Source organism: Schistocerca cancellata, chromosome 1 (genome assembly GCF_023864275.1).
Source record: "Schistocerca cancellata isolate TAMUIC-IGC-003103 chromosome 1, iqSchCanc2.1, whole genome shotgun sequence".
Lineage (NCBI taxonomy): Eukaryota > Metazoa > Arthropoda > Insecta > Orthoptera > Acrididae > Schistocerca > Schistocerca cancellata.
In genome coordinates this window covers 363,408,232-363,435,993 of record NC_064626.1, presented here as the reverse complement: position 1 = coordinate 363,435,993, position 27,762 = coordinate 363,408,232, and the positions used below count along the sequence as shown (strand labels likewise).

At 43.4% G+C, this 27,762-nt stretch overlaps 1 protein-coding gene across 1 annotated transcript in view; it reads right to left on the bottom strand.

Annotated features, from left to right (window-relative positions):
- The window catches only part of LOC126174559 (serine/arginine repetitive matrix protein 1), a 377,731-nt gene that overhangs the window by 15,206 nt on the left and 334,763 nt on the right, over positions 1–27,762 (bottom strand). The window contains exon 3 of the mRNA XM_049921045.1: positions 4,577–4,782. Coding sequence (XP_049777002.1) covers positions 4,577–4,782 — 206 coding nt within the window. The remainder of the gene's footprint in view (positions 1–4,576; positions 4,783–27,762) is intronic.

Genomic DNA, 27,762 nt, shown 5'->3' with positions numbered 1-27,762 from the left:
GTGTCCTGTGAATCAATAATAGCCTTAAGGCTACATAACAAAATCAGCCTCATTGTGAAAGAAACATTAGTGGATGTAGTCTGAAAATAGTTTTGCAAATTAGAACATGCACCCAATAGATCTTAGTAAGGGTATTGAGTGATCTAGTCTGACACACGCATGTACTGTGCTGAGGAATAAAAACATGTCACCTTGTAGAAAATTTGTTTATTTGGAATACAGTAAGCTTCTAACCCATTCTCTCCTAACTTCTCTTAGGATGTTACTTTCTTGCTCCGAGTGAAACATATAAATATAACAGTTTTTGTAGTTCACGCCTTCATACCATATAGCACTTATGCACTCATTCCAATACACAGATTCATTGTGCCGTAACAAGACTAAAATAATGTATAATCATCTCATTGAAAACAAAAGAATACAAATTAATGATGATACCATGGAGTTAGCTGATGAGCTTTTGTAAAAATGTCCTAGTGTTTCTGTTGACGACGTGTACGACAGATCCTTTGATGAACAAGAGCTAAACCAGTTCACTCCTTGATCCTGTTAGTGCATGAGAATTGATGTGATACACAACTTTGGTGAACATTATAACAACATTTTGGTCTTAAAACCATGACAAAGATGAAAGTGCACATTGTAATCTAACTCCTCTACTGTAAAGCTTATCCAGTGTATGCAAACAATGATACATTCCCACACCAAAGAGGTGAACAATGTGAAACTTGAGTCAGGAGAAACTCAGGTTTCACACATGTCCCACAGATTTTCTGGTAAACTAAACTGAGTTATCAAAACAAAGCTTTGAGTACTTCTGAAACAAAAAGTTTACTGTCAAATTGTGTTAGCAGTTTTGATTTACGCTAATGAGACATGCACTTTTAATTAAAAACTAAGTGTTGCTCAGTGAACATAAAGACATGCATGTTGGAAATTACTAGGAGAGAGAACAAAACAGATAAATGGATCAACAGATGGGTGGCCAAAAAATGTGTGCTACATGACAGAAATTCCACAGGAGCAGCAACAATGTGTAATACTGAATACTGTAGTGCACGGAAAAGTCTATACACAGCCATTATTGAGCCGCGGATGTCAGATGGTTGATAAATATACCATTGTTCACCTTTGTGTTCAAGCTAACAGAGTAATTACTGTTTTTTTCTGAAAACACTAAACATATAACCACATCATCATGCAGTCACATATAATTCGTCACATTCACCTCCTGTCAATTGTAAAATGGCTGTAAGTACAGTAATATGATCAGGTGTAGTGTGATAGTTGTTTTGCACCTCACAAGTGGAAATTCATTGTGGGATGCACTGCTGATACCATCTTATAAACAATAGCTGTGGGTTCGTTGCAGAATGTGTAATTCGATACCATCATGCTTAGTGGGCAAAGATAAAATCAACAAAGCACTGGTGACAAATGATTATGTGTGCCATATTTAAAATTGGTGGTAATTCTTGTGAACAGAGTAATGGCCATCACTTACTGGTGGTAAGTCTTGTGAATAGAACAACTGCTGTCACTTATTTGTCTTCCACCCAGAAGAATGTTAGCAATTATGCAATGAAATATGTTGGGAATGCAAAACATTGTGTTTATACCTGGTTTTAAGTAATTAATGAGAATGTACATAACAGGTAGCCAAAGTATTTATAGAGATAGACTGAAGATAAACTTTCATATCATAATCTTATGACATCCTCAGGCATCCACTGCATTTCAAAAGGAAACTGATAGAACTAATGGAGAACTGTGAAACACATAGGCTGTGAGAGCAGCACATCTGAATGTCACTATAATGTCACATTTTGCAAATTACTCAAGAATATTGGGGTTAGCAATAGGTGGCATTTAGAGTGAAAATGTTAAACATGAAGGCCATGCTGTTGGAAATTTAAGGTAAGCTCTCACGTGCCAGCCCAACCACGAACTTAAGTCACATGTCTTTTAGTTTGAAATACATTGGTCATCTATGTGTGGCAACTGATACAGATCTCCTACAAGATAAAGAATGGCTTCCAATACAGATTGTCTGCCTTAACATTTAGTGCCACTAACAAAATTACTTTCTGTGGGATGTACATAGTCTCTGAACATTGTCTTCAGAACCTCTCTTTGAACAGTTCAGTAACTTCATTCAGGCTTCTCATGCTATCATTTTTGTTGGTTTTACTAACACATAACCAATCTAACCTAGACCTAAGACTACACTACAGGGCAGTCTTCTACCACAACTTTCATTCCAGATAAAACTGAGTGAAATAGAAATATTTCAATTCCAGTGCTAATGCTAACTGACTCAAACGATCAGTGTGCATTACGCACACACACAGTCATTCATGAACTTTGATAACAAGATATATGTTTACCCTGGCTATCAAAGATCACAAAGATATCAGTGAGCGTCTGTGTTTCCCCATACACGAGATATTCTGAGGAAAAGCATTATTGTTTCTAAGTTGTACTGTTGTAAGTGATGCAACATGGATGCATTATATGATAACAGAGATGAATCAAGAACATAGAAACACATACACCGAGCTGACAAAAGTCATGTGATACCTCGTAATATTACGTAAGACCACCTTTTTCCCAGCATAGTGCAGCAACTCAGCTTGGCATGCACTCAACATGTCTTTAGAAGCTCCAATGCTGCCTCTGTAGCCATCCATAATTGTGCAAGTATTGCCAATGCAGGATTTTGTGCACGAACTGACCTCTCAATTATGTTCCGTAAATGTTCGATGGGATTCATTTTGGGCAATGTGGGTGGCCAAATCATTCACTTGAACTGCCCAGGATGTTCTACAAACTGGTCACAAATAATTGTGGCCTGGAGACATGGCAAATTGTCATCCATAAAAATTCTCTCATTGTTTGGGAACATGTAGTCAATGAATGGCTATAAATGGTCTCCAAGTAGCTGAACATAACCATTTCCAGTCAATGACTGGTTCAGTTCCATGTAAACCATGCGCCACTATCATGAAGCCACCACCAGCTTGCACCATTCATTGTTGACAACTTGGATCTGTGGCTTTGTTGGGTCTACACCACACTCTAACCCTAGCATGAGCTCTTTTCAGCTCTTTCAGTACTCATCTGATCAGGCCACGGTTTTCTAATTGTCTTGGGACCAACCGATATGGTCATGAGCCCCTGAGGGGCATTACAGATGATGTCGTACTGTTAGAAAAGACACTCATGTCTGTCATCTGCTGCTATAGCCCATTAGAGCCAAATTTTGCTGCACTGTTCTAACAGATATGTTCAGCGTACATTCCACATTGATTTCTGTGGCTTTTTCTGTGCTTGTTTGTCTGTTAGCATTGACAACTGTACAAAAACTCCGCTGCTCTCAGTTATTATGTGAAGACATTGGCCACTGCATTATCTGTGGTGAGAGTAATGTCTAGATTTGGTGTTCTTGGCATGCTCTTGACACTGTGAATCTCACCGTATTGGCTTCCCTAACGATTTCTGAAATGGAATGTGTCATGTGTCTAGCTCCAACTACCATTGTGCATTCAAAGTCTGTTAACTCCCATCGTGCAGAGCCATAATTACGTCAGAAACCTTCCCACATGAATCACCTGAGTATAAACAACAGCTCTGCCACTGCACTGCCCTTTTATATCTTGTGTATGCGATACTACCATCATCTGTATATGTGCACATCACTGTTCTATGACTTTTGTCACGCCAGTATATAATTACAACCATCAAATAAGGTTTAAATTTCTCAATTTACAAAGGAAGTTGAGTAAATTGCAAATGCCTTTGCTGGATTTCTGTAAAAGGAAGGAACAACTTGTGCTGCCAGTTACTGTGGTAAATTAGAGTAGGCAGTCTGCAGAAAACAAATTACATTTCTGTTGACAGATGGGTAGCATTTCTACTGCAATTTAATACTTATCTGTCAGTGCATGTAAATCGTTACGGAGGAGGAGGAGATTAGTGTTTAACGTCCTGTCGACAACGAAGTCATTAGAGGCGGAGCGCAAGCTCGGGTGAGGGAAGGATGGGGAAGGAAATCAGCCGTGCCCTTGCAAAGGAACCATCCTGGCATTTGCCTGAAGCGATTTAGGGAAATCACGGAAAACCTAAATCAGGATGGCCGGAGACGGCATTGAACCGTAGTCCTCCCGAATGCGAGTCCAGTGTGCTAACCACTGCGCCACCTCGCTCGTTATGTCACTTCATTAGTGCTGTACTGGGATACCCCCGTTACAGTGACAAAAATGAATACAATGTTTTAGGCCCCAGAATAAGGAGCAGAACAGTCATTTGTTCATACAATTGGCACGGACACTTAGCACTGTACTGTGATATCAATGCACACACTTCTGCAGATTTTTGGACACAACATGACTTGGTGTAATAATGCAACAAATATTGGAAAAGCATGACTATTATGTTGAGAAGCAATGAGTACCAGTGCCACACTAGAGTATGTTAGTACACATGCTGTGGAGTAAGGGTAGTCTGTGAGAGCACTTGTTGCTCTACTTTCTGAATCGGTCTCATACAAGCTCACAATGTGCTCGTGCTTACTGACCTGCAACAGGGGGCTGGGCTCCCGCTCAGCGACCACAGTCGTGGGGTTGGCAGGAGACAGGTATTGCACCTGCGGGGAGCCGGACACCTGCTGGCGTACTTGACGTATTTCGCGGTACTCCTGGTGTTGCTGGTGACCGCCACTCGGCCCGTTCATGGCGCTGCGGCCTCGTGACACACTAGTCTGCAGGTCCTCCAGTAGTGCGTCTGTAACATGACGTCAGTTGTTTGACTCCTGTGCAAGCCAAGCTGGACTTATATGTAATGTAATACATGGAGCAGTCATTTATTTATTCATTTATATATTGATCTTGGTAAGTCCCATCATGTTGAAGAAGCTTTGAGGGAAAGAATACATCGACAGAAAAGAAGTTACCAAAAACTACTACTTTCAACTGTTGGTACAATGTACTGTCATTTAAAATAATCTCAATTAAATTTGACATTTTCAAACTGGAGCACACAATATATTTTGAAAAATACTTTTTCATCCACAGTTGTCTTGATCACACTTGGTGGGCTTATGACAGTTTGCTGGTTTCATTTACTATGAGTCATCATCGGAACTTAAAATCCAGAGAAGACTAAAATGTGAAATTACTATTAAATATTAAAAGTTTTAAAAATATTAAAAAGTGGAAGATAAAGAGGAAAATTTATAATAATAACAGTTCACCTTTTGTCTTTTCTTGATGTTTAGTTCTGATGGTGACTCAGAAGATTTGAAACTGATAAACTGTCAGGTTCACCAAACGTGACCATGAAAGTTGCAAATTATAGAGTATTTAAAAAAAAATAATGTAATGGGCTTCTTGTGTTCCAAATCACAAAGTGTACCTTCAGTAAAGTTGCTGCAGAAACCAATAGGCCTAGTTGGAAAAAATTATATAAACATGTTATTTGATTCTTCCATCACTGCTTGGTAGGACAACTTCATAATTATAAATGAAAAGCAGATAATTGTGAGTGTCCTACAGTAGATTTTGTGTTTTTCATATACAATTATACACTGAAGAGCCGAAGTAACTGGTACGCCTGCCTGATATCGTATAGGGCCCCTACGAGCATGCAGTAGTGCCGCAACACAATGTGGCATGGACTTGAACGTCTGAAGTAGTGCTGGAGAGAACTCACACCATGAATCCTGGAGGGCTGTCCATAAATCCGTAAGGTATGAGGGGGTGGAGATCTCTTCTTAACAGCACATTCCAAGGCATCCCAGAGATGTTCAAAAAATGGTTCAAATGGCTCTGAGCACTATGGGACTCAACTGCTGTGGTCATAAGTCCCCTAGAACTTAGAACTACTTAAACCTAACTAACCTAAGGACATCACACACATCCATGCCCGAGGCAGGATTCGAACCTGCGACCGTAGCGGTCGTGCGGTTCCAGACTGTAGCGCCTTTAACCGCTCGGCCACTCCGGCCGGCCCAGAGATGTTCAATAGTGTTCATGTCTGGGAGTTTTGTGTCCAGTGGAATATTTAAACTCAGAACAATGTTCCTGGAGCCACTCTAGCAATTCTGGATGTGTGCAGTGCCACACTGTCCTGCTGGAATTGCCCAAGTCTGTCAGATTGCACAATGGATGTCAAGTGATCAGACAGGATGCTTACGTACATGTCACCTGTCAGAGTCGAATCTAGACGTAACAGGGATCCCATATCACTCCAACTGTACATGCCCCACACCATTACAGAGCCTCCACCAGCTTGGACGGTCCCATGATGACATGCAGGGTCCATGGATTCATGAGGTTTTCTCCATACACATACACATCCATCTGCTCAATACAATTTGAAATGCGACTCGTCTGACCAGGCAATATGTTTCCAATCATCAACAGTCCAATGTTGCTGTTGACGGGCCCAGGCGAAGCATAAAGCTTTGTGTCGTGCAGTCATCAAGGGTACAGGAGTGGGCCTTCGGCTCCAAAAGCCCTTTCGATGATGTTTCATTGAATAATTTGCACGCTGTCACTTGTTGATGGCGCAGAGTTGAAATTTGCAGCAATTTGCGGAAGGGTTGCACTTCTGGCATGTTGAACGATTCTCTTCAGTTGTCGTCAGTCTTGTTCTTGCAGGATCTTTCTCTTCCCACTTCCAGTCAAATCAAATCAAATCATTACCTCGGAGATGCTGTCCCATCCCTCGTGCGCAGACTGTAACGCCACGTTCAGACTCACTTAAATCTTGATAACCTGTCATTGTAGCAGCAGTAACAGATCCAACAACTGCGCAAGACACTTGTTGCATTATACAGAGATTGCCAACTGCAGCGCCGTATTCTGCCTGTTTTCATATTTCTGTATTTGAATACGCATGCCTATTCCAGTTACTTTGGCGCTTCAATGTATAACCACTGTTCACTACAGCTGTATAATATTACCCTTCATGTTATTTGGTAATACAACTTGATTCGGTCATTCTCTTTTTTTCAGATGTTCCATGTGAACTAAGCACATTCATACATATCACCTTACGATAATTTGATTATTCTATGAATTTCAGTAGGCTTCATCCTTCACAGCTGAAAAACTGAATTCTGTCCTGTTCCGCATTAGTCTGAAATGAAGTAACTATCTTTATGTAAATAAACTTATCTTTATGTTAATAAACTCAGTGTCTGTTCATCTACTCTCTGCTGACGCCATATGCAGAGCAGTCGGTAGGTAATATCTTACAACACTTCCTACACTAAAAAGTGATGGTGGAATTCTTGAATTTTCATTATAAGGGTGTACTGATGATGAAGATAAACTGATCGGCTTTAATTCCATGAAACACTTGACTAATTCACAACCTAAAACTTCCATGAACGGACCTGGAACAATGGATGTGAACATATTGGCAATCCAGTGATACAAAAAGATGTACTTCAAGGTATTGGTTAATATTGTAATACAACTGGAAACAAGGTTTTCACATTGTGATAAACTGTTGTTCCTTAAGTTAAGCGATACTACTTACTTTGCCAATCACTAACAGTTGCATACAGAACTGGAGACTGTATTTTCTTCCAAGCGCAAGGAAACACTTCACTCTGTCAGTTTGTGAGACACTCAAAAGAATCACTAACAATAAAATGGACCCAATTTTTCTAAAAGCTTTCAAAATATTTTGTCCAAGTGCTACAAATCCAGCAACAGGTGCTTCAGTTGAAAGCAGTTTTCCTTGTCTTCAATGCATAAAAATGCATTTGAGAGATGGCATGATGCAGGATCGTTTACCAGCTCTTTCTTGTACCTCAATTGGAAAACTAGCAGTGCGAATACTTAAAAAGGCGACACGCATGGTATACGGCAATGTCATCGAAAACTTCAGGAAGAATAAAGTTTGTCGAGTTAACAACGCTCAAACGCAAAGTCTATCAGTTCGTTCGTAAATATGTAAATAAAACTTAGTGTTAATTTTATTGTAACCAATAGTTGTTACAGTGGTAGTCGTCGCATTGGTGGTCATTGGGAAACGCTAGGTAGGCCTGTCCTTACATTAAAAGGGAATAAAAGCGGATTTTCAAAATGTTTCCTGGGCTACCCGGAATTTTCGTTCATGATAGGCTACTGCAGCGAAAAAAATAGACTAATTACAGCACGGACTGAGGTATTTAATTAGTGATTCTTCTCACACAACAAACGTGAACAGAACGGGATGAATCCTAACATACGTTCCCATGGTAAATATCTCCCGCCATATGCTTCGCAGTGGTTTGCAGTGTACGGATGCAGATCACGATTATTTAGTAACCTTGAGACACGGATGGCGGTTATCGCTAAACAACCGATCGCAGTAGTAACGATTTTTTCCACGACAATTTAACGTGACTTAAAACGGCTCAAAAACCGGTTTCTTAACAACCAATTGTCGGTTTTTTATTTATATTATTTCCTATAATAAACGTACAAATCAGACAAGTACTGAAAATTTTTGTCTCATTCAGTTTTAAGGCACACTGAATCAAATTATTAAATTGTATACGCAAATAAAGCTTACTACGCCTGCAGTTCGCTGCTTTTCTCGAAGAAAAGATAAGTGGTTGAAAATTTCAAAAAATCACCAGTATTCTCTTACTGATTCTAATTTTTTTAAACTCTGCTTAAAAATCATGTTGTAATCGGGAATTATGTCACTATTTGGGCATTACAAAAAGTCAGTGCTAAAGGGTGAAAACTAAGGCTGAAAAACACTGCTTTTCGTGTTAATTTGTCCGTTTTCAAGGGCTGTAAGCCGATAAAGGCGTATTATGTAGGCACAGACAGCAGATCAGCTACTTCCTATTTTTATTGTATACTAAGAATGAATTTAATTTAATTTATGAATTTTAATTTATTACTCTTACCTTAATTTCCTTTTTCTTTTATTTTTCATAGAAATGGCAGACAAATTTTAATCTTTTAAAGCAAATGACGCATAGAACTTCGTTCCTACGTTACTTCGTAAAAATATTTCATTCTAGATTACAACGGATGTCCGGTGACGACAGTGAGAAGCCACCGTATAGACCAGGTGCGGGCATATCTTGCACTGCACTAGGTCCGTGTTACACGCTGCACGTGCACATGCACGTATACGTTAGAACAACGACACACGGCAACACAGACATTATCGTCTGGGCAATGCTGCAACAATTCTTATGCCATGTGTTTGTTGCTCCTTACTGTCGCCATTGTTATTAAAACAGCTTTTCCCTTCTTCTATAAGAAGCCAATATTTCAAACCAATGAAGATTTTACGAACAAAAATTACTCCTCCTTTAAAAAAGGTTCCTTTAAAAATGAAAAATTTTAGCATTGTTGCTGTGGATAATTGTTATTTGGTTTTTTACTCCGTTGTAAATAAAAACTAAAAAACTCCTGTTATAACTGAGATCAAACACCGAAAATACCTGTCATTCAGAACTAAAATCCCGATATCGGTTTTAACTGGTCTATTTTTCTCCATCCCTAATGCAAATGTAGATTGATCCCCAATAACGAGTCTAAAAGTGTCATGTGGCTATCCTCTCCGCATCCTTCTTGGCTGAAAACACTAAATGTGTGGGACCGATGACCGTCGCAGTTTGGTCCCTTTAATCCCACAAACCAACCAACCACTAAATGTGTGCTTGTATCAATAATTATGTCAACAGGACGCCATATTTTGTTAAGTCGAATATAAGAGGAAAAATTCGCAGGTCCTCTGTTTCAAGCCCTCATGGAGTTAGGCATATCGTGTAGCAGTAAAAGTAGATGCTTTTGTTATGGTACGGCGCCTACTTGGAACGGTGGGGATGTTACGTAGGCCACAACGGCTCCGCAGAAGCGGTCAGAGGCCCTCCTGTGTGGCTATTCCACTGACCGAGTGCGCTTTCCAGTGAGCCAAGTGTTGCTCAACAAGAGCTCTTTATAGACTCTGTGTTCATAATGACTCAAGAGCGCTTCAAGGATTCGCTGCGCTAGAACTGTGTATATTCACGTTTGTTGCTCTATACATGTAATACATAAGCTAGTAGGCGGAAGCTACGCTATGTACCAGTAATACTTTTCACCATCCTGTTCCTTTCACGGATGTTGCGAGGCAAGATTCACGATCACAATCCCTATGTTTAAGCTTGAATTTGACATATCTTACTGTCATGTTTATTATGCGAAGTATATTTCGGAGAAAGTATTGTGTTCTTGACTTACTTAAGAATATGATGTATAATATGCTTCTTATATACCGCGTAGCGACTCGCTCTTAAGCTAACTGTGGTCTGACAAAATAAACGAGGGTTCTGCCGTTACTAAAGGACTCTCTGCGTAGCGTATATGTGCATGTTTATTTGTCGTTTTTGGACTGTGTCTTTACATTGTGACAAATTTCATCAAATTTGACAGCTTAGCGACAGCATACGACAAAATTAACGACGGGTGTGTTTATGACTGTTGCCTTCAAGCTTACAAGAGCTAGTCCTATTTGCAACCGATGACTAAAATTTATCCTGAAAAAATAATACTATAGATGTAGAAAATTACAGCCATGAATAAAATAATACTTCTCCGTTTCTCGCTGACACATGAAGCGTCACTCAAAACATTTTAGACGCTATTCATAACCACAAATGTGCGAGAAAACGATTTTTGCCACTCACACACCTATTTCCACCTACCCCCACCAGACTCCCTCACTAACAGGAGGGACCAAGGGCTATCTACCACTACAATCGCGAGTGGGTGGCAGTGGGTGGTCATGGAATAAAATTTGCCTTCGCGCACACGCACTTATTAACGAGCTGATAACTATAAGAATGGTTTATCTGGAGCTTTCATGATGTATGAACATACGTCCTTAACGGAGCCCCTATTAATATCCAAATAATAGCTGCAGATTTACTTTATTGTTATTAACGTGTAAAGCAGTTCTGCTGCGATTTTGATGCGTTTTACTCTTGCCGTTCTTGCCGTCGTCTGGCACTAAAGAGCATTTCCTCAGAGTTATTAAGATCCTTGGAAGAGCAAGCCATGACAAAACTATTACTACTGATTAAAGCATACCGTTAAGGCCGGTATTACGCTATCAAATTTCTTTATCAAAGATTTGATCAAATATTCGTCAAATATACACTCCTGGAAATGGAAAAAAGAACACATTGACACCGGTGTGTCAGACCCACCATACTTGCTCCGGACACTGCGAGAGGGCTGTACAAGCAATGATCACACGCACAGCACAACGGACACACCAGGAACCGCGGTGTTGGCCATCGAATGGCGCTAGCTGCACAGCATTTGTGCACCGCCGCCGTCAGTGTCAGCCAGTTTGCCGTGGCATACGGAGCTCCATCGCAGTCTTTAACACTGGTAGCATGCCGCGACAGCGTGGACGTGAACCGTATGTGCAGTTGACGGACTTTGAGCGAGGGCGTATAGTGGGCATGCGGGAGGCCGGGTGGACGTACCGCCGAATTGCTCAACACTTGGGGCGTGAGGTCTCCACAGTACATCGATGTTGTCGCCAGTGGTCGGCGGAAGGTGCACGTGCCCGTCGACCTGGGACCGGACCGCAGCGACGCACAGATGCACGCCAAGACCGTAGGATCCTACACAGTGCCGTAGGGGACCGCACCGCCACTTCCCAGCAAATTAGGGGCACTGTTGCTCCTGGGGTATCGGCGAGGACCATTCGCAACCGTCTCCATGAAGCTGGGCTACGGTCCCGCACACCGTTAGGCCGTCTTCCGCTCACGCCCCAACATCGTGCAGCCCGCCTCCAGTGGTGTCGCGACAGGCGTGAATGGAGGGACGAATGGAGACGTGTCGTCTTCAGCGATGAGAGTCGCTTCTGCCTTGGTGCCAATGATGGTCGTATGCGTGTTTGGCGCCGTGCAGGTGAGCGCCACAATCAGGACTGCATACGACCGAGGCACACAGGGCCAACACCCGGCATCATGGTGTGGGGAGCGATCTCCTACACTGGCCGTACACCACTGGTGATCGTCGAGGGGACACTGAATAGTGCACGGTACATCCAAACCGTCATCGAACCCATCGTTCTACCATTCCTAGACCGGCAAGGGAACTTGTTGTTCCAACAGGACAATGCACGTCCGCATGTATCCCGTGCCACCCAACATGCTCTAGAAGGTGTAAGTCAACTACCCTGGCCAGCAAGATCTCCGGATCTGTCCCCCATTGAGCATGTTTGGGACCGGATGAAGCGTCGTCTCACGCTGTCTGCACGTCCAGCACGAACGCTGGTCCAACTGAGGCGCCAGGTGGAAATGGCATGGCAAGCCGTTCCACAGGACTACATCCAGCATCTCTACGATCGTCTCCATGGGAGAATAGCAGCCTGCATTGCTGCGAAAGGTGGATATACACTGTACTAGTGCCGACATTGTGCATGCTCTGTTGCCTGTGCCTATGTGCCTGTGGTTCTGTCAGTGTGATCATGTGATGTATCTGACCCCAGGAATGTGTCAATAAAGTTTCCCCTTCCTGGGACAATGAATTCACGGTGTTCTTATTTCAATTTCCAGGAGTGTATTTGGCAAAGATCTTTGACGTGGCGCTAAAAAGGGGTCAAATTTCAATATGGCTGACAACAACAGCTTGTTATTAACCTCAGCAGTTCCATGTACCACAATTGCACTGTGTGCACATGCGGAAGAGAAGTAGAGAAAAAAAGAAAACGTACCTCGGTAAAGCCGTGGGTTTTACGACGACACGATAAAAGCATTCAACAAAACTTGTTACGTGAGCTTATAGTGGAGGACATCAACTCGTACAGCAATTACTTAAGAATGGATGAGCATACATTTCAGTATTTGCTCAGTGAGGTGTATCCTCATATGACAAAGCACAATACTCACTTAAGAACTGCCATATCTACAAAAGAGAGGCTCACTGTAACACTCCGATTCCTTGCTACATGAGAGAGTTAGGTTAGGTTAGGTCTCGTCTCGTCTCCAATCTTCCTAATCTATTTTTGTATTCAGGGTGCCTCGTGTTATAAAGCACCTCATCAGCTTCATATATCTGTTTAATTTTGTAGTTGTCGCTATACACCAATTGTATTTACCGGCAATGTTAGTAAAACACTACAGATGACAGAACAGTGCAGCGATGCTAGCGCTCCACGTGGTAACATGTCACATTGCAGTGAACAGAAAGCAAGCGACTTCTTTGATCAAATCTACAGCGAGCATGGAGGTAAGGCCGGTATTACACTATCAAATTTCTTTGTCAAAGATTTGATCAAAGATGTGATCCAATATTCCGTCCAATATATTTGACAAAGATCTTTGACGTAGCGCTAGAAGGGGTATTACACTGTCATCAAATTTTTTGTCAAAGTTCAAGATGGCTGACAACAACTTGTTATTAACCGCAGCAGTTGTACGTACCCCAATTTCGGAAAAGAAGTGGGGGAAAAATGGAACCATACATACGAGGTTGACAGTCTTAAAGTCCTGGGATTACAACTTGATAATAAATTCAGTTGGGAGGAGGACACCACAGAACTGCAGAAAGGCCTTAACAAATCTGTATTTGCAATTCGAGTGTTAGCAGACATAGGCAACATAAAAATGAAAAAGCTTGCATACTTTGCCTACTTTCATTCCATAATGTCATATGGGATATTATTTTGGGGTAAATCTTGAAGTCAAACAAAAGTTTTCAGAGTCCAAAAGCGTGTAATACGTATTATTTGTGGAGCAAATTCACGGACGTCCTACAGAAACCTCTTCAAAGAACTGGATATACTAATTACTGCCTCTCAGTATATTTACTTCTCAATGAAATTTGTCGTAAATAATATATCTCTTTTTCCAACAAACAACTCAGTTCAAACATGATCTGCACAAGGACTTAAAAGCACTTACTATAGTTCAAAAAGGGGTCCACTACTCAGGAACACTCATCTTCAATAATTTGCCAGGAAACATAAAAAATTTAGTTAGAAATAAAGATCACTTTAAAAGGAGCCTGAAAAACTTACTACTAGCCAACTCCTCCTACTCCATTGGCGAAATTTTTAATAGAAACAAATGGTGTATTGTATTTATTCATACTATTAGTATTGTTATTTCAGCTTAAAAAAATCGACATGTTCCACATCCACGACGATCTCCTCAGCACGGATCTATGGAACGAAAAACTAATCTAATTTGGGTGAAGCCGTGGGTTTTACGACGACACGATAAAAGCATTCAACAAAACTTGTTACGTGAGCTTACAGTGGAAGACGTCAAGTCGTACATCAATTACTTAAGAATGGATGAGCATACATTTCTGTATGTGCTCAATGAAGTGTATCCTCATATCACAAAGCACAATATTCACTTAAGAACTGCTACATCTTCAGAAGACAGGCTCGCTGTAACACTCCGATTCCTTGCTACAGGAGAGGGTTAGTTATGTTAGGTTAGGTTAGGTTAGGTCAGGTCAGGTCAGTTCTGGTCAGGTCTCCAATCTTCTTAATCTATTTTTGTATTCAGGATGCCTCACGTTGTAAAGCGTCTCATCAGCTTCAGACATCTTTATTAATTTTGTAGTTGTCGGCACACACCAATTGAATTTACCGGCAATGGTTATAAAAACACTACAGACAACAGAACGCTGCAGCGATGCTAGCGCTCCATATGGTAACATGTCACATTACAGTGAACAGAAGACAAGCGGTTTCTTTGATCAAATATACAGCGAGGCCCTAGATTTGATCAAATATTGGACGACATTTGACAAAGTCCCTATTACACTATCAAATATCTTTGACAAAGATATTGGACAAAGATATTGGACAAAGAAATTTGATAGTGTAATACCGGCCTAAGAATCTTACCCCCATGACAGCGAGGCCCCAGATTTGATCAAATTTATTTGACAACAGACGAGATTTGACTAAGTTCTTTGACAAAGAAATTTGATAGTGTAATACCGGCCTAATAACGGCAAAATGCGCTATCTAAAACCGGCGCAGGGGCAACAGTGGTGCACCATGGGCCGTAGATGATGGGGGTGAACGATGGCTGTGGAGATATGTACGGACGAATAGAAGTCCAACTGCTGAGCGACTGACCGCCCAGATGACCCAAGGGGCTACCAACAGTGTCTATCAATGACTGGTAGGGGAAAGTTGCTGCATGTGGACTTACTCGGCTGGCACCAGCTTCATGCCCTCGTGCTGCTGCTGTTAATTGGCGACGAAGACTGGAATTTGCACGCCAGTACCGCAACTGTACGTCCACTGAGTGGTGACAGGCGGTCTTTCAGATGAATCACGTTTTATGCTGCTTTGGATAGACGGCCGTTGGCGTGTATGGCGTGAAACTTCTGAGAGCAAACACTCTGCAACAATCGTCGGAAGTGCCCTGGACTGTCTGGAAAGCACAGTGGACCAACAGAAGGATATGTCTAGCTTTGGGACCGTGTCCACCACTACATGCAGTTTGTTTTTCCTCGGCAGAATGACATCTACCGGCAGGACGTGTGATACAACTCACAGTATACGTGTGCAGTTCGAAGAGCACTTAGATGAGTTTACGGTACTCCCCGGTATTAAACTCAGTCGAGAATCCGTAGGACCACCTCGACTGGGCTGTTCGCCCCATGGGTCCTCAACTGAGAAACCTAGCGCAGTTGGCCACGGCACTGGAGTCGCCATGGCTCCAAATCCCTGTTGGTACCTTCGAGAGTCTGCAGCTCGTGGTCTTGTGGTAGCGTTTTCGCTTCCCGCGCACGGGGTCCTGTGTTCGATTTCCGGTGGGGTCAGGGATTATTCCTGCCTCGAAATGGCAGTGTTGTTGTGTCGTCTGCATCATGATCATTCATCCCCATTACGGTCGGAGGAAGGCAATGGCAAACCACCTCCACTAGGACCATGCCTAGTATGGCGGTGCGGGTCTCCCTACGCTCCTCGGAGTATGGGACTTCATCATCATCACCTTCGAGAACCTCACTGACTCTCTTCCTGCACTTCTCGTAGCGGTCGGCGTTGCAAAAGATGGTTACTTAGCCTCTTGTCAAGTGGTCACATTAATGTTACTGGTCAGTATATAATAGCCCCACACTCCAAGAAGAATGCAAGAATTTCAGCTCCGAAAAAGGCAGTTGCTGACAATTCTGAATATTGCACAACGGTCAGTTTAATAAGTCATGGATGGAAAATACTGACACGAATTATTTACAGAATAATGGAAAAACTGGTGGTACCACCAACTCCCTCCCGAAATATTTACTATCTGTCTCGAAACACTCTGTATACTAAAATGTCTTTTGATACTAATAGTACAGGGACTGAGGTTGGTACATCTGCATCTACATCTACTTGGTTACTCCGCAATTTCACACTTAAGTGCCTGGCAGAGGGTTCATCGAAGCATTTTCATACTACTTGTCTACCATTCCACTCTCGAATGGCCGGTGGGAAAAAGGAACACCTAAATCTTTCCGTTCGTGCTCTAATTTCTTTTATTTTATTATGATAATCATTTCTCGCTACGTAGGTGGGTGTCAACAAAATATTTTCGCATTCGGAAGAGAAAGTTGGTGATTGAAATTTCGTAAATTTCGCCATAAAGAAAACCGCCTTTGTTTCAGTACTGCCACCCCAACTCGCGTATCATATCAGTGACACTCTCACCCCTACTGCGCGATAACACGAAACGGTCTGCCCTTCTTTGCACTCTTTCGATGTCCTCCGTCAATTCTACCTGGTAAGGATCCCACACCGCGCAGCAATATTCCAGCAGAGAAACTGATGTTTCAGACGGCTGATATTTCTTAATAACGCTATTGACATGTCCACGCAGTCGAAGAAAATGTGATTTCGGTCTTCTTTACGGCAGTCGCGCAGAGATAATGATGTTCGAATCGATCGTGATTAAACATTATGAGGAATATAATGCCTAAGAATTCCCGTCTGCAGCTGAGCTCACGGTACCGAGGTCTTGTTGCCATCGTTAATACTATCGTATCACAATGTCTTCTGGTCGCCTGTGAGAATATCCAATATGTGTTCTTATATGCCTTTGTAGATTACTCTCTTCGCTAGAGCGTCAGCTATTTGATTCACTGGTGTGTCGATATGTGCTTTTGCCCAACAGTTTGCAATGCTGCGTCCCTTTCTAGTCAGCCGTGTCCCATTGGACGCTTTCTGCTTTCTATGCGGCCGTGGACGCAGATTTCAATGCTGCAGAGGTGACGTCAGGCGTGGGCTGGTCCAGCCGCAGTGTTCCAGTTTGCGACGGTCCGACCGCAAAACCGCAGGCGGTCGCGACCCTACGAGGTCCAGTGCGAGAAGCAGCATGAACAAGCCACTGCAGGATGGGTAAGGAATTCTTTGGTTCAAAGAACTCAATGGCGATTCTTCTTCTTACGGATGGGGCGTTACTTTCTGTTGTTACTTCACAGGTGTCCTAACGATGCACTGACCTCAACCTTTCTTTGAGAAGTTAGAGGATTTCCCGTGGCGATCATGTTGATGGAATTTTGTTGCTGTTAATAATGATAATGATGAAGCACAAAAATAGCGAAATGAGATAAAAGATATCGATATGGAAACGCCCTAGTTAAAAGTAGGTCCTAAGTTGTTGTCAACGATCGCTAGGTGCTTGTTTCAGTTCAGGGCAATCTAGAACACTATAATTACATTTACAGCAACTCTAGAGGCGACTACGTAGCATTCTAATATTTCTCGTGTAGAAACGCATGAATAGCAACTAGGTCATAACATATCAAAACTTCCTACTCCGCTAGTAGACCCGTTGCTCAGGCAAACGTACACCAACTAACCATAAGTCGACTATTCTATTAATTTCAGTAGGCTCCAACCTTCGCTGCTGAGAAACCGAACGCTGTTCATGTTCCACGTTAGTTTGAAATGAAGTAGCTATCTTCTGCTTGGCAATGTTAAGGGGTTTGTTCATCTGCATTCTGCTGGTACGATATGCAGAAGAGTCTGTACGCAATTTCTTACAATACTATCTACTTAAAGAGTGATGGCGGGACAATCAAATTTTCATTATAAAGGCATAGTTTCATTGCGTTTGTCTCATAGAAGTGACCCGTTGCAGAAACCACTCTGTACATTGCGTTGATCAGTTCCACGTTTTGTTATTTCTTGTACTTTAAAAACTGTGACCCTTGCCATTAAGTTGATAGACAGAGTTCAACACTGACATTCCCGGGAGTCAATATGAGCTCTATACTGTTCACCAGGCTTCCCACTACTTACGATTGATCCCTACGAATTTTGATAGTTCCGATAGTGTTGCCAGATGTCTCGTTTGTCGCAGTATATCATGACACGTCCCGCTTGGAGGACGCCAAATGTCCCGTCTTTCGGGGACCGTCAACGATTCGAAATATAATTTCCATTCACTTAAAATATGGTTAAGTACATGAAAATTCCGAAATGGGTTTCTGAACATGTCGATAGAGGTAACCAAAAAGTTAGAATATAGTGCGTCAGGAGGTCGCGATCATGCGATGCGCTAAAGGGATGCCTCAGAGCATGCACGGACTTTACGTTACGAAAACACCTAGCCGCGTGGCTTCCATTCTTATATTATTACCACCAAGCCGATCCTTTATGGACAGTGTTTGAACTTCTCCCCCTTTCATCTCACTGACTCCCCGCGACTTCTTCAATTAGTACTTTGTTGAATTGTGCTGAAGTGTGAGGGTTTTTTTTTTTTTTTATTGTCAGCCTAAAGCTGGTACAGCGTTTTTAATGAATAGAAAAGTACTTTTGAATACAGCTGTAACGGTGTACCAACTTTGTTCAGTATCTATTATAAGGTTATATAATGATTGAAAATTTACTTTTTTCACATCTCGACCTTTACGTCCATTTCCTGCCATTTTTAGCCAAAAGTCACTAAATTTTGCAAACAAGTTCTAGCAATACTGGTACCATCGCATCTGTGACCAGTGGAGACGCATCGTTCTGATGGCTTCTGCAAGCTAGCATCTAATCGTTCAAGGATGTTATCAGTATATCGAAAAATACCTGAATAAAACTATCAGATTTAAAGCTTCATTTATGAGAGGCCTGACAAAAGCAAACAAGACTATCCGTTTTACTAAGCAAGTGTTATCTTTTAGAAAACCAGCACAAAAGACTCTGTTGTGAGTTATACTGGTATCGAATAATACACTATATGAACTTCAAAGCGCTAAAGCGAAGCCGGCCGAAGTGGCCGTGCGGTTCTAGGCGCTGAAGTCTGGAACCGCGAGACCGCTACGGTCGCAGGTTCGAATCCTGCCCCGGGCATAGATGTGTGTGATGTCCTTAGGTTAGTTAGGTTTAACTAGTTCTAAGTTCTAGGGGACTAATGCCCTCAGAAGTTGAGTCCCATAGTGCTCAGAGTCAGAGCTAAAGCGAACCTGGACTCTAAAAATATGAATTATTAATTGTTCACTCTGGAGTTACGGCGCAATGTTTCACGCGAGTAGCCATTTAGACAAAAGTTGTATGACTTACACTGATTAGTCAGAACATTATGACCACCTACCAAATGACCTTTGGGACGGATAAGAGTGGCGACGCATCGTGGAATAGAAGCAATGAGGCCTTGTTATGTCGCTGGAGGGGGTTGGCACCACATCTGCAGACACAAGTCGCCTACTTCCAGTAAATTCCAAGGAGGGGGCGATGAACTCTGACGTCACAGTCAGTCACATCTTAGATGTGCTCGATTCGGTTCAAGTGTAGGGAGTTGAGGGGCCAGCACATCAACTGGAATTCGCCACTGTGTTCCTCGAACATCACACTGCTGGCCTTGTGACATGACGCATTATCTACACTCCTGGAAATGGAAAAAAGAACACATTGACACCGGTGTGTCAGACCCACCATACTTGCTCCGGACACTGCGAGAGGGCTGTACAAGCAATGATCACACGCACGGCACAGCGGACACACCAGGAACCGCGGTGTTGGCCGTCGAATGGCGCTAGCTGCGCAGCATTTGTGCACCGCCGCCGTCAGTGTCAGCCAGTTTGCCGTGGCATACGGAGCTCCATCGCAGTCTTTAACACTGGTAGCATGCCGCGACAGCGTGGACGTGAACCGTATGTGCAGTTGACGGACTTTGAGCGAGGGCATATACTGGGCATGCGGGAGGCCGGGTGGACGTACCGCCGAATTGCTCAACACGTGGGGCGTGAGGTCTCCACAGTACATCGATGTTGTCGCCAGTGGTCGGCGGAAGGTGCACGTGCCCGTCGACCTGGGACCGGACCGCAGCGACGCACGGATGCACGCCAAGACCGTAGGATCCTACGCAGTGCCGTAGGGGACCGCACCGCCACTTCCCAGCAAATTAGGGACACTGTTGCTCCTGGGGTATCGGCGAGGACCATTCGCAACCGTCTCCATGAAGCTGGGCCACGGTCCCGCACACCGTTAGGCCGTCTTCCGCTCACGCCCCAACATCGTGCACCCCGCCTCCAATGGTGTCGCGACAGGCGTGAATGGATGGACGAATGGAGACGTGTCGTCTTCAGCGATGAGAGTCGCTTCTGCCTTGGTGCCAATGATGGTCGTATGCGTGTTTGGCGCCGTGCAGGCGAGCGCCACAATCAGGACTGCATACGACCGAGGCACACAGGGCCAACACCCGGCATCATGGTGTGGGGAGCGATCTCCTACACTGGCCGTACACCACTGGTGATCGTCGAGGGGACACTGAATAGTGCACGGTACATCCAAACCGTCATCGAACCCATCGTTCTACCATTCCTAGACCTGCAAGGGAACTTGCTTTTCCAACAGGACAATGCACGTCCGAATGTATCCCGTGCCACCCAACGTGCTCTAGAAGGTGTAAGTCAACTACCCTGGCCAGCAAGATCTCCGGATCTGTCCCCCATTGAGCATGTTTGGGACTGGATGAAGCGTCGTCTCACGCGGTCTGCACGTCCAGCACGAACGCTGGTCCAACTGAGGCGCCAGGTGGAAATGGCATGGCAAGCCGTTCCACAGGACTACATCCAGCATCTCTACGATCGTCTCCATGGGAGAATAGCAGCCTGCATTGCTGCGAAAGGTGGATATACACTGTACTAGTGCCGACATTGTGCATGCTCTGTTGCCTGTGTCTATGTGCCTGTGGTTCTGTCAGCGTGATCATGTGATGTATCTGACCCCAGGAATGTGTCAATAAAGTTTCCCCTTCCTGGGACAATGAATTCACGGTGTTCTTATTTCAATTTCCAGGAGTGTATTTGAAAAATGTCGCTGCCGTCGGGAAACATGTTCGTCAAGAAGGGGTGTATGTGGCGTGCAACCAGTGTACGATACTTCTTGGCCGTCAAGGTGCCTTGCACGAGCTCCACTGGACCCATGGGTACCCACGTGAATGTTTTCCAGAGCATAAGGGAGCCGCCGCCAGCTTGTCTCCGTCCCACAGTACAGGTGTCAAGGAGCTGTTCCCCTGGAAAACGACGGATTCGCACCTCCCAGCGTCATGATGAAGAAGGTATCCAAATCATCAGTCCATGCAACGCTCTGCTACCGCGCCAACGTCCAGTGCCGATGGTCACGTGCACATTTCAGTCGTAGTTGCCGATGTCGTGGTCTTAACATTGGCACATGAACGAGTCGTCGGGGCTGTGGCCCATCGTTATGAGTGTTCGGTGCACTTTGTGTCCAGACGCACACTCGTACTCTCCCCAGCATTAAAGTGTGATGTTAGTTGCGTCACAGTTCGCCGCCTGTCCTGCTTTACCAGTAGTCAACCAACCCGACGACGTCTGGACGTGGTTTAATCTTGGTTTCGCCACGACACTCACCAGAGCAGTCCTCGAACATCCGACAAGTCGTACTGTGTACGAAATGCTCGGGCCGTGCCTTCGGGCCATCACAATCTGCCCTCGGGCAAACTCAGATAGATCACGCGCGTTCCTCATTCTACACACGGACAGCACGTTCACCGATACTACATGCACCATGTGTGTGTGTGTCTGACTGGCAGTCATACCTCTCCTGCTATCGCCTGGACGGGTTTGAGTCGACAAAAGGTCAGTGGTCACAATGTTCTGGCTAATCAGAGTATCACCAGTATACACTTGTTTCCAGTCGCTATCATCCTTCGCTTTCAATACTGCGCGCAAAAAGTATCTTCTTTGAACATATCAACAAATTTAAACCATTTCAAATTCTGTTACATATTACTCGTATAATATTTCTGTGGTCTATATAGTGTGCAAAGAGTATCTTTATTCAACAACAAATTAGAGATCACAAAAATTTTATATGTAACTGAATTTGAAATGCTTTAAATTTGCTGATATGTTCATTGAAGATACTCTTAGCAACAATATTGAAAGCGAAGATTGATAGCGACTCTGTGTTTTACGTCAGTTTTTTTTACGAGTATGTAAACGCGCTGGACACACTGGTAATTATACACACACCAACAAAAGTCTTACGTCAACCCGACATGACGTCCTGTACCGATCGGAAGGTCACCCGCTGATGTTGTTTGTAAACACACACGCAGTTAGCACGAGCACTACTTATGGGTGGAACGACCCCGGCGAATGGACTGTAGCATTTCAGTTGAGAGTAAAGCACTAGTAGGGACCCATAAGAGACGTCTGTGGAACAGCCATCATGCCACGAAGGGAAATAGTCCATCACGTTACGAAAAGAAGGCTTGTCAACCGGGGGAGAAGCTCGATGTGTGCACTGGAGTCAATCTGGTTTAGTGTGAACATGGAATTGGTTCCAACTGGCGGATTTACACCGCTCAGACCCTCGACGTTCGACGGGTGTGCAGGATGATGGGTATCTATGACTTTTGAGTCAGAGGGACAGTGGGCTGTGTGCTCCAGAACTGAATTCGGCGATGTAAGAGGATACTGGACGTAATGTATCGCATCAAACTGTTAGGAGACGATTGCATGATGTTAATCTCTATTCACGATGATCACCGGGAGCATCACATCGTACACCACAACACCGAGGACTCCGTTACAGATGGGCAAGAAATCATGCAGAATGGACGCCTCATGATTGGCATCGGTTGTTACTTATGGGCGAAACTTAGGTCTATTTGTTCTCTGACAATCGCAGACAACTTGTTTGGAGAAAATCCGGTAGAACAGACGCTGTGTCCCACGTGTGCAACAAGGTGGTGGAGGAGTGATGTTCTGGGTTGTCATTACAGGGGGCCACCGTACATCTCTCGTGCTTGCTGAGGGTAATCTCGGTAATCTCACTGCTCTACGGCACGGGGACGACATTCTGCAACTAGTAGTGCGACCGTATCGCCAAATTTTGGTGACAGTATCATCCTTATGGATGATAACACGCATCGTCATCGTGCTGCTATCATGCTAGAGTCACCAAAATGGAATGATCTCACCGTTTCCTGGACATGAACCCAGTCGAGCATGTGTGGGCTCGATTGAAACGAGCTGTTTTTGGACGTCGACAATGACGATATATCTGTGTGACTTACACTGAATCGACATTTGGAGCAGGGCTCGCTTGATGTTCTCGTCGATGGAATGACGCAACGGATTCAAGACGGCGTCGGAGCAACGGGATGTTCCACCGCGTATTGACGTTGTTCAGAAACGCTGGGAGAAAACCCTCATAGCAAATGGGCGATTTTATCATTACGCAAATATTCGTTTTTTTGATTTGGTGATGTGGCCACATTGCAAATGAATGTGTGCCTCCGAGCCAATTTTTGTTTTCTGTGCCATGAATTTCGAAACAAAGGTGTGGTGCAAAGCTTTTGTTGCCCTCTCCTTCACCATCACGACACCACACACGAACGCTGCGATATCTGCAACAATGGAGGCCTTGGGTTCCCCGTCTTCGTTCATCTTCCAAAAATCCCGATTTGGTCCTATCCGATTTCAAACTGTTTCAAAAACTTAAAGAACACCTTCGAGGACTTCATTTTGATAGTGATGAAGTGTTGCAAGCACATGTGAAGATGCGACTCCGTCAATAAAGTCAAAGATTCTGCAGTGACGGTATCGCTAGGAGAAATGTGTTCGTCGCCAGAGTGTCGTACGTTGGGTTGAGAAATAAATATGTAGACATGAAGAATAAAGATGTAGAAGGTTAATAAAAAGCTTTAAGCGTTCTCACAACAACAAAAAATCGGAAACATCACTTTTGAGCATGCCTTGGTATTAACTTTTCTTTAATGCCAAATCATAGGAACAGTATAACAAATCTTTGTAAAGTAGCACTAATTTCTCCATTCAGCTCAGATGACAATTTAATTTTACAATCGAACTGAACACTTTGTAAGAAAGATAAGTGGGTAGCATTAAGGTGACATTGTACGTGAAATTCGTTGAAATTTGAATTTCCTGTTTTCTACTCCTTAATATATTTTGTACTTTCCTGAACATTTTAGTATATAATACATTAAAATCAGACAATTGTGAGACCTTCAAATAATATTTTGAATGTCGACGTGTGACTGTCAAATTTCGCGGCTACGCCACATTTGAGCAGTCATATCTTGGGAACTACACAGTCTAGAAGGCCGTGAATTTGTTTGTTTTGTGCCTACTGCTACGTCTCAGAAGTTGGCATTACGAATAAACAAATCAGTCCTTTGTTTCTGATACTAGTTTTCGTTGAAAGTAGTGTGACTATCGGCTATTTTTGTAGTACGCTAACTTCTATTGCTTTTTGTACGTAAATAAATTAAATTACAAGAATATTATGGGAAGGCCATTAGAGATGACTGTCACAATTTAGAGATGATGAAAAGAGCTGTGTGGAGCACTTTCTTTCATCGAATATGAACCGATGAAGAGCCATGTCATGCTTTGTGTCCAATCAATTGGTATAAATATAGGCAAGCTGAATTTTCTGGCACCCTGCATGAATTTGCACATAAATATTCTCTTCCTTTGGCAGTAATGGAGGCAATCAAACCTATTTACAAAGATTTGGCAAATCCTGAGCTACTAAAGAAGTGTTTACATGGGAAGACCCAGAACGTGAATGAATCAAATGGCTCTGAGCACTATGGAACTTAACATCTGTGGTCATCAGTCCCCTAGAACTTAGAACTACTTAAACCTAACTAACCTAAGGACATCACACACATCCATCCATGCCCACGGCAGGATTCGAACCTGAGACCGTAGCGGTCGCGCGGTTCCGGACTGAGCGCCTAGAACCGCTAGACCACCGCGGCCGGCGTGAATGAATCCTTCAATAATGTTATGTGGTGCTGTGTGCCTAAAAATGTATTTGTTGGGCTTATGACTCTAAAGTTAGCAGTGTCTGATGCTGTAATGACTTTTAATAGTGGGAACTATGAAAGACTTTGGGTTCTGGAGACGTTAGGGGTAAGATTTGGACAGAACACAGCTAAAGGACCCGGGGAACTGGATGAGTTTCGTGTACGTGAAGCAGAGTTACCTGCTGAGCAAATGACCACTGGGCTGTTGTGACACTGAAGAAGACACAGACTATGGGCCAGGGCAATTCTAGTGCGTAAAAGACGCAGCAATCTAAGTCTGTATAAGAATTTGTAATTAAAAAAGTTTTGAACCTCAATATCTCTGAACAAAATTTCTTGCAACAAATGACCCGTTTTCTAAAAAAGTACTGATGGTAGAGACATGAAATTTTCACAGCATGCCAAGTATGAGATTCAATACATATGGAACTAGAATAATTAAAAAATCCTGAGCTGCTTCGTTTTTATGTTCATTTATTTACAAAACTCTGTCAAAAAATTGAGTGTTTGAAAAAAAAAGATAACATGCCCCACAATACAATTTTACTAATAATTCTAGTTCAGTGTATCTAGAAAGGTGCATTCAATAATTATGAAAAATTGTAAGTTGGTGTCTTAAAAAGTTTCCAAGATAATGAGTCACAAAATTCGATAATTTTACATAGGCGGCATAGGACATACAATGTCCCCTTAATTGATGTCGGAGACATGCAGTTCCCACATGAATTATTCACGCGATATACTGCTCACACACGGCGTTTATATTCGTAGGACTAACGAAACGTGTAGCTGCAGCGTAAAAGTGGTATGTGTATACAGCAGCTCCCTACTGCTTAGCGCCAATTACGGTCTTGCGGCCAAGTCCTGCGTGCGTCATGGTGTTTCCTCGCCACGTGTCGCTCGCTACCTTCTCAGTGTCCAGCTGTCTCTTTCAGGGCCGCACCGAGGGCCCGGCGAGACAGACAGGCCCCCGCCAAAGGCGCAGGCGCAGAAGGGACACAAAAACTGACCGGAGAGAGAAAGAAAGAAAAAAAAGGCGTTTTAAAAACTGATTGTGAGAGGTACAGGAGAACTCCTACAAGTCGTGTACGTATCTTCTGTCTACGAGAGGGAGCTTTTACTTTGATCAATGACGATAAAAGACACTGTCGTCACGGTATCATTTCACCCGTGTTCCAACATAAAACAATTACACAGCTCGTTCATGTTCATCAGTGGAGTTCTGGCTGATGCTGTCGATCTGCAATGACTTAAGATTTACTCGTTTCTTCTCGAGACGAGCGGCGACCAGATAGCTGTTTGGCCTTCTGCGGTTTCTCTAAATCACCTTTGGTGAATGCTGGGATAGTTTCTTTAACGAGGCCACGTTTTATTCCGTCCCTTATGCTGCTACACCAGATGTAGCGCTTCAGTTCTAATTGTCTCTGAGCTGACAAGATGTGAAACCGTAACCTTCCTTTTTCTTCGAAAGCTTCAGTGCTTTGGAGGCCGAGGGCAAAAAGATAAAACTACTCAACGTGATGATAGACAGATTGGAAATGACGGGCGTAAAGCGAAAGCCAAGGCAGGGAAGTAAAGGGTACCGAAGCTATACGACACGGAAGGAGACTAGTATGGCTGACGAATATCAGATAATGAAGGTTTAGCGATTTCGCCTGTTATTTAAGATGTGTGGGGTGACATCTTGACAAAGGTGGTTATTTTGCGACTAATGAGAGTGTAGGCCAGAACTTATCAAACTGCGTGTCCCGACACCCCGGAGTGTCGAGTAGCTGTTCCAAAGATGTCGCGGGACTAGCAGCATGTAAAACAAACGAAAAACTTGTAATAAAATAATACAAAAAAATCCTTCTCTTCGTTCAGTGTAACCAGAGATGAGGTATTAAACGAGTGATCGATATGTTGAATTCCACTATTCCAACTACGACACTAGGTGTCTTAAATGTGATTGTATGCTTTCCCGGCATATACAGCTGGCGAAGAGTTCTCGGGCTTCCAGCCGGGTGGCGCTGTCTTCAAACTGCGACGTTTCGACGAGTGACATACTCGTCATCTTCTGGCGAAGTCACCGCCACCCGGCTGGAAGCCCGAGAACTCTTCGCCACTAGGTGTCTTGATTACTATGCGCTGCTTTCTAGACAGAGAAGCGCTCGTAACAAAAACCACTGGAAAGGGTATGAAATCAGTTGTGGAAAAGACTGTTAAAATGACAAGTTACATTAAGAGCAAGCCTCTCAATACAAAACCTTTAGGTCAAATATGTGACTAGCTAGGACACAGCATTGTCACCTCCTCCTTCACACAAGAATCCGCTGGCTATCCAGACGGAGAATACTTAGTACTGAATATGAACTTAAGGATGCAATGCTGCAATTATTTGAGCAAGAAAACAAAACCGAGTTTGTGGACGCATTAGAAGAACGGCTCTGAGCACAAAGCTAGCTTTTCTTTCTGATTTATTTCAATCACTTAACAAGACAAATGCTAGTCTA